The sequence below is a fragment of the Phragmites australis genome, chromosome 13, assembly GCF_958298935.1.
Source record: "Phragmites australis chromosome 13, lpPhrAust1.1, whole genome shotgun sequence".
Lineage (NCBI taxonomy): Eukaryota > Viridiplantae > Streptophyta > Magnoliopsida > Poales > Poaceae > Phragmites > Phragmites australis.
In genome coordinates, this window is record NC_084933.1 from 16,864,972 (window position 1) to 16,872,458 (window position 7,487).

At 43.9% G+C, this 7,487-nt stretch overlaps 2 protein-coding genes across 3 annotated transcripts; one reads left to right on the plus strand and one right to left on the minus strand.

The window, feature by feature from the left end:
• Window positions 1-1,259: 1,259 nt before the first annotated feature.
• LOC133888268 (uncharacterized) lies at window positions 1,260-3,548 on the plus strand. 2 transcript variants are annotated; one of them, XM_062328441.1, is made up of 4 exons: window positions 1,260-1,611; window positions 1,695-1,892; window positions 1,981-2,151; window positions 3,221-3,548. In XM_062328441.1, the coding sequence occupies exons 1-3, from the start codon at window positions 1,384-1,386 to the stop codon at window positions 2,137-2,139; spliced, it is 585 nt and encodes a 194-aa protein (XP_062184425.1). In that variant the 5' UTR covers window positions 1,260-1,383; the 3' UTR covers window positions 2,140-2,151; window positions 3,221-3,548. The 2 variants fall into 2 exon arrangements, with proteins under 2 accessions (XP_062184425.1, XP_062184424.1); XM_062328440.1 differs by lacking the exon at window positions 3,221-3,548 and having other exon boundaries at window positions 1,263-1,611; window positions 1,981-2,329.
• Window positions 2,476-7,185, minus strand: LOC133888269 (transcription factor E2FA-like). The gene is made up of 14 exons (XM_062328442.1): window positions 6,691-7,185; window positions 5,400-5,589; window positions 5,209-5,265; window positions 4,975-5,060; window positions 4,797-4,885; window positions 4,666-4,717; window positions 4,480-4,532; window positions 4,330-4,380; window positions 4,188-4,236; window positions 3,973-4,038; window positions 3,795-3,874; window positions 3,486-3,723; window positions 3,094-3,160; window positions 2,476-2,988 (listed from the first exon to the last, which is right to left on the minus strand). The coding sequence occupies exons 1-14, from the start codon at window positions 6,898-6,900 to the stop codon at window positions 2,867-2,869; spliced, it is 1,410 nt and encodes a 469-aa protein (XP_062184426.1). The 5' UTR covers window positions 6,901-7,185; the 3' UTR covers window positions 2,476-2,866.
• Window positions 7,186-7,487: the final 302 nt, after the last annotated feature.

A 7,487-nucleotide genomic window follows, 5' to 3' on the forward strand; every position in this document is an offset into this window, starting at 1 on the left:
TGATAGGTTATTTTTACTATTCCCCAAAAACTAGCCGTTACATAGTTTTTTTACTGACTCGGAGTATCCAGGTCAACCCAAAGTCTCCGGGTTGACACTATAATGCATAACTGAGAGCACTGATCGGAGTACAACTCAGAGGGTCTGGACAACTACTAGAACCCAGAGTCTCCGGGTCAATCCAAAGTATCCGGATCAACCCAGAGTATCCGGGTGAAACGGTTAGGCCCTAAGCCTAAAGCGAACTCCCACTTTGGGTTCATTAGAAATTCTTGAGCACTGAGACACGACAAATAGCTCAATGTTGCATCCCTCTTAATAGTGCATTATAGTTATACTCAATTTAAGATAAAAACACGTTTGCATCACATTGAGCCTTTGAATAACTTTAAATACCGTTTCATTCCTTCAAACCTAGAGGGTTATCAACTTTTATATCGTTGTCACTCCATCTCTTCTTGATTCTTCATGTGACTGATGTGAATCACCAGTAGTTTCACATAACCTCGCACGGTATAGGCGCAAAGTCTTCACTCGCTCTTTATCACCGCCTTGGTCCTTTGGCGCTAAGCCATTTGCTTACACTTCACCACCGGGTGGTCTATCGCAGCCGAGTTTTGCTTGCCCTTCACCGTCTTACCATAGAAAACCACTTTGTATTTGACATCTTCACGAAATTCACTTTATCATATATGTTGTCCAATCTTGTTCTTCACTCTTGGTATATTGGATTTCAGTTCAACTTATGTCTTATTACATATTCTAACCCTAACTCACTCTTTAACATAAAACACACGGATTAATCTATAAAACTCTATTGACAATGACATAGTTTTAATTACTTGATCTCTAAAGTAACTTAGCATTCACGCTTATCGCCAATTTTATATGAGTTTTTCTTTCTTCATATAAGCATCAGTAAGAGTTCATTTATCTTGATGTATATATCTCCTCTATAAATCACTTATAAATTAACTTACTAACAAACTAAACAATATTGCTAGTCTATAGATATTATTATTAATTATTAAACCTATATATAAGAGCTGGATACACTTTCATATATTTTTTTAATATTTATACTAGAAAATAAAAAAATCGCTCTCCGACGTGCATCACGCGTCGATACGCGTGTGCTCCGTTCTCAATGGCATAGCGATGGGCTACTTGTCCCACGCTTCCACCTCACGTCCTCACGCTGCCATTCGTGGGCTTCATCCAAACCAGCCCGGAAACGCACGGGCCCAACTCGATCCCAGCCGTCCATCACGAGCACAAGCCGAGCATAACGCCAGTCCGGATTCTCCTATCTTGTCCTGTGTCCTCTCCCCCACCTCGTCTCCGCTCTGCTGCTTCCGCTCTCACCCAATCATCCGCCCAGCCATGGCGACAACGGCTCTCCTCCTTCCCACCCTCGCCTCGCCCACGGCCAGGCACCGCCACCACGGGTTGCTCCAGCATCAGCTCCAGCGCGGCTTCCTCGCCACCCGGGCCCTCCGGCCGCCACGCCGGAGGCTCACGGTCTCGGCCGTGCAAGAGACGAAGGAGGTGCGGGCCAAGAAAGCCGAGGAGATCACCGAGAAGTACGGCCTCGAGTTCGGCCTCTGGAAAGTAAGCGAGAGGCACCGAGACAGCAACTAACCTCACGCGCGAAGCACTTTCTGAGCTGAACGAATTGTGTTGCGTTGCTGCAGATATTTAGCTCCAAGGAGGAGGAGGAGGGAGGCGAGGGAGCTGAGGGGAAGAAGTCGAGGACCGACCAGGCCAAGGAGCTCCTGGCCAAGTATGGGGGCGCGTACCTGGCCACCTCGATCTCGCTCTCGCTCGTCTCCTTCACCCTCTGCTACTTCCTCATCAGCGCGGGCGTCGACGTGCGGGAGCTGCTAGCCAAGGTGAGCCCCTTGCTGAAACGACCTGCCCCGAAAGTCTCTTTCGGTCAAGCTGGCTGCTGAAACGATATATGGTTCTTGCGCGTCGCAGGTCGGGATCGCGACGGGCGAGACAGGAGGGAAGGTCGGGACGTTCGCGCTGGCCTACGCCGCGCACAAGGCGGCGTCCCCGATCAGGTTCCCGCCGACGGTGGCGCTGACGCCCGTCGTGGCCAGCTGGATTGGCAAGATCAGGAAGGGCGGCGACTGATGCGCCTGTGAAGTATAGGCACTTCGATTTGCGCTTGTTTTGTTCTTACTGAATCAAGTAGTCTATGCATATAAGCTTAGGTGCTCTAGAAGAAGATGCCGGTAAAAAATCTTCTGCTGCTTTTGTAAAACTTGAATGGTTATATCAGGATCTTAAATAGCAGTAATGAATGAGTGAAGATTTGAAACTAGAGGTTGATAATGCAGCTGCATCAGAGTTTAGCAGTGATTTTTAAAATTTTCGGCATGCGATTTGCAAACGATGCTAGACATAGGACAATAGTTACGCCCCACGTCACAAATTGTACATTCTACACTGCTTGCCAGCCTAGACAGAATATGTACACAAAATTGTGGCCTCATTTCAAGGCAGAATAAGACGGCTACATGCCTGAACCAACCGTACGTAGGAAAATGTTACCTGAATAGGCAGTGCAAGGGTAAAACCTAACCGGAACATTGTCCTGTGATACTCTATATAAGTTACCAAACACATACCGCCAGACCACAACAAAAAGCTATATCAGCATGTACATCTTAACCACTGCCAGACTACCTTCCTCCCGTAGAAAGTATGTTGAATGTGATACCAGCCTTCGAGTCCGAGTCCCACAGAGAACATTTGCCATCCAAAAAAACAAACTCTGGTTTGTTCCAAAACATCCTCAATTACCTGTGCTCACATTACGATTTGACGAGAATGCACTGTATAAACTTATTGGTTATCCCTAGTTAGAGCCCACAGCTGTAGGTTCACCCACTGCAGCTGGCTGCTGGTTGAGGGCGTGTGGAGTGCTTACCTCTTCAACTAAAAAATCGTTGGGGTCTATCTGATCCCACTGCACTTCTGCTGTTTACCAAGTTAAGTACTTCAATTCAGCAATTGCAAGTACTTACAGATTTAATAGTAGATGAGATTTAAATAAGACCTTACGAGTAGTTTCAAAAAGGATACGCGCTGTTCTCCACATATCAGTAATGCTTACATCGCCATCTGCATGAAGCCAGTAGTCTGCATCACTCTGCAAAAGTTTAGTTGGATCATGGGTCACTGAGTCCACTATGTGCTTTGGATCTTATAGGGCGGAAGGGAAACAACAAGTATGGGCCAGAAGATATCTTCCACAAGTAACAATGATGCAAAGTACGAGGATAAAAAAGAAATCATGATACTTGAAAAATTCAAGAGTACGCACTGCACTTCATAACTGACTAAACTTTTGATAAAGTCAAAAGGTTAGAATTAGATGTTCTCAGTTCACTGATATGATTATGGATTGCATCACCTTGTATAGGAGTTTATTTATATAAAAAAGCTAAACTTCATACAATTGTAATCAAACTTACATCAACATCTGATGGATTAATCTTCCTCATAGCTCCTTCAAAATCATATGAAGCATTTAGATCTGGAGTTCTCTCGATATGCTGAGCATCAAGCAACACCTCCTTGGTTCCACTCCTTTGTCCAGCTTCTATTGTTCTGGAGGCATCTATTGTGGCATGTTTTGCCACATTTGTGTCTCTGGACGGTGTTGCAGCACCAGCCAGCTTTCCCTCCATTTTCTCCTCAAATTTACTAGTACTATTGCAAGGATGTTTGTCAGACAATTTACTTTTCAAGATGCAAGCTTCGAGAGAAGATTCAAACATTACCTAACCAAGTAGATATCAATTGGACCCATGGTACTCCGTATTACTATTCTGTATCTCCTTTGAAAATAATCACCAACCTTCTGATGGAACAAATGAACAAAAAGTATACAATAGTTAATAATAACTAAATATACAATGAAATGTATATGGAGAACTCATTGTTTTACTGGATCATTACCACATCAGGATTGGGTACTTCCACAGAAGTACCATGAGGTGCTTTTATTGCAATTAGTGTTTGGTTCTGCAGAATGACAAAGGCTATATGAGCTCACGACAGAATTAATTCAGTACAGATAGTTATGACTGGTATTTAGGAAACTCCAAATAATCAGAAATAGGATGGCATTTTGGAAATCAACAATACAAAATTTCTTCGAAATGTGAACAAACCTGAAAGCAGGGCAATCCCTTGATGTCATCTTCGGTAAGATATAGCCACCTAAACAAGAATAACAAAAAAAATGGATTGCAACATGATTAAACAGTGACATGCAAGCATCCCAACAGCCCAACACAAAAGAAATATAATTACCTCTGATTGCTTTCATCTTCAATGAACTCCTTTAGCTTTTCACGCATTTCACTGCAAGGAGAATTATTTTCAGATATATCACTATTCTCATTTGAAATGGCAGCATAAAAACTGCAGTCAATAGTTTTGCAACCTCCAGCAGCTACATACCTTATATGTTCATCTAATGCTTGCTCCTGGAGATTAAGATTTTCAACTTTTGTCTGCAAGAAGATTACACCAAGTATTGCTTAGACTCGGATCCTATTATGTCTATGTACAGATACATTTACCATAAGTTTGATAACTTCGACATGATTACATGAAACTGAAAGAGAAATCTACAGAAATAAGTACCTCCCGAACCAAAATATCATTATCCAAGTTAGTTCCTGAGTCATCCGAACCCCTGTACATTTGTGAGGTTAGTGTGTCGCACAATAAATACAAGCATAAAAGGGTAAGCTGAGAAGGAACACAATAATTACTTCCAACGGACTCTGTTCTTCAGCTTCTTTTCTATCAACCCAATTCCTTCAAGGACATTTGTAATGTCATACATGCGGCGCTTTTGAACCTGAATTTTCAGAGATCATGTAGAAGCTTCCATCAAGATTCAAGATCGACGAAGAGAAATGCCAGCATAAATGAGGAAAAGTTTCATACATCTAACATCTCTGCAGCACTATTCAAATCAAGAATGCCATCTTGAGCTTGCTTGAGCAGATTGATGAACTTTTTGGTCAATAGTGCTGAACAAACAACACATAAGTAGCTGTCAGTAAAAGAAATGATACGAAACAAGACAATGTATGAAACTTTCTAATAAGCACATAACAGATCTATTAAGCACCACAATGGTATAACAGTCAACTTTTTATATGAGACTGCTGCGATCACCTAATGAACTGTCATAACGGCAAGAACCAGCCGGAGTAGGTGGATTGCCAGGGGAACCTTCTGCAACACAAAGGCGTGTGCATTCAACTATCAAACGGAGGAAAGAAATACAAAGGAAAAGGAAGCAAAAGTTGTGAGAAACAAATTATGTTGACATAACCACTATCATAGAACAACAAATTTCTACTTGCCAGCATTTGATACAGGTGTCTGAGGTCCAGCTTTACTGCATGTAGCCTTTGACTTGTATGTCCTCGCAGCTTTCCCAGAAACTGGGGTCATAGGTGGAGTGCCAACTCCTTTAGTGAACACAGGGCTGGTTATCATCCATTCAGTTGACTCAGCAGTATCACTTTCTCCATAGGGAGTTTTTCTTTTTAGCTGCACATAAAAGGAGGAAATGATTTAGTGGCCATAAGTGGTAGCACCTGCAATGCGTGCTAAACCCTGACAAGACCTCAAAAAATGGAAAAAGGATACTATGAGCATAAGTTATACTTATCATACAGGGAAACCTTGTGAAAGTTACATCAGTGTCGGAATAGATGCTTTGATTACATGAACGGTGATCATAGTATGGCTACCCAATGATAGTGACTTAAAACTCCACTTCTCAGAAATTTCAGAATATGTCTAAACGCTAACAAAACTATATTTGTGGAGCTTTCAACCAGAAAAAGTTCTTCCAACTAGTATACAAGATACACGTGTTTCCACGCCAATTTGGTACTATAACATATAAACAGAAACAAGCACAGTGATCCACAGCGATCCATGAAGACTCCCTATTGCACCAAATTAAACTTGTATCTCTAGCAACCAGCATCGGAGATGACGAGATGAAGCTCTAGTTTGAGACATATACAGCATATGGCATGACTACTTGCAGCATTAAAAGAATGTAGAAAAGGATAGCATAATAGAAGCACCTGAACTGAGACTTTCTTCCTCCTTGCAGTTTGCAACTACACGAAACAACAGTGAACGCACATCTAAACTGGCCATACAAGGCACCTAATCCTACTCTGGAAACAGATATGATGCAACTTTCAAGCGGCTATGTACGATTAAGGAATATAACCTGTAGTATTAGTCATTAAAACCTTAACACCATCCAAAACCTCAAATCTCACAGCAGGCCATCAAATCACATTACATTAATTATGCACTTTGCAATCGATACCAGACGCCTGATAGACCTCGCGCTTTCGGTGCATGAAAGCTTCACTGCTGCGGTATTTTCAGCTTACCCAAATTATAGGGCGAAAGTAACAAGCTGCCCACAATTTCGCCCAAATTCTCATGCTAAACATACACGAGAAAAGTAATTTGGAAGGTGGGCTGCAGATGTCGCAGAAAGTGTTCCGCCAAATGACATCTCGAACCTCGCACAAAACCTCACCAAATCGGCACCAAAACCCCAGAAAAACAACAAGCAAATCTGTAGTAAAGCTCCTCGGTAAGCTCGAAGCGATGAATCACCGGTGTCCTGACGCCGATGCCCTCCTCGATCTCACCGCGCCCACCGGCCCGGGGCGCTGTCGCCGCGGTGGGAGGTGACGACGGCCGGGGGAACCGGTGGTAGTCGCCGAGCGCAGCAGCAAAGGGCTTCCGAGCAGGCTCAAGCGGCGAGCACCGCTGCAGCGACTGCACGACCTGCTGCGCTGCCGCCGGCCAGCCGCCTCCCGACATGGCCTCCGGCGGAGGGAGCGGCGGCGCGTACGGTCCCGCGATCGCCCCTCGCGGAGAGGCCCCGGCGCCGATCGTGTCGCCGGCGATCGTCGTGAAGCCTACGCCCTAGCTAGGGTTCCGGTGAGGTCGATGGCGGCGAGGTGGGCGTGGTGGTGGCGAATGGTTAAGGGGGAGAAGCGCGAGGAGAGAAGAAAACAAGGAAAGGAGTGAAATTAGCAGCAGCGTTCCTGCGTTTGCGTTTGCGGCTTCGGATAGACAATCTGGAGGGAAGGAAGCCGACGTAGGGGTGGGTTTGCAATACGGTTATTTCTTCGAGGGGTTAGGTACAAAAGTCGCGCAAGAGTTGCCTGGTTGGTGGCGATTGTGTCGCAGGTTTGTTGCGAGTAGTTTTGTTGCTCTTGAAATATTCCTGTTTTACCCCTGTCCATGTGTTTTAGGCCTCGCCAAATTGTGTCGAAGTAAATTGACGCCGCATGAACAACGCTGCTTAAGGAAAAAATGTTAAATATTTATAAAAATTATAATTTTTTATGTAAACAAAAATTATAGGTACTAAATATAATTATCTATTTTGTTAATACTAATAT

What these genes read in the sequence shown, in the direction of transcription:
- LOC133888268 (XM_062328441.1), top strand. Translation starts at nt 1,384, where the DNA reads ATGGCGACAACGGCTCTCCTCCTTCCCACCCTCGCCTCGCCCACGGCC. An exon ending in TCGAGTTCGGCCTCTGGAAA is followed by an intron (nt 1,612 to 1,694) that starts GTAAGCGAGAGG and finishes GCGTTGCTGCAG; the next exon opens with ATATTTAGCTCCAAGGAGGA. An exon ending in TGCGGGAGCTGCTAGCCAAG is followed by an intron (nt 1,893 to 1,980) that starts GTGAGCCCCTTG and finishes TGCGCGTCGCAG; the next exon opens with GTCGGGATCGCGACGGGCGA.
- LOC133888269 (XM_062328442.1), bottom strand. Translation starts at nt 6,900, where the DNA reads ATGTCGGGAGGCGGCTGGCCGGCGGCAGCGCAGCAGGTCGTGCAGTCG. An exon ending in CCGTTATGACAGTTCATTAG is followed by an intron (nt 5,061 to 5,208) that starts GTGATCGCAGCA and finishes TTGTTTGTTCAG; the next exon opens with CACTATTGACCAAAAAGTTC. An exon ending in ATGATATTTTGGTTCGGGAG is followed by an intron (nt 4,533 to 4,665) that starts GTACTTATTTCT and finishes ATCTTCTTGCAG; the next exon opens with ACAAAAGTTGAAAATCTTAA.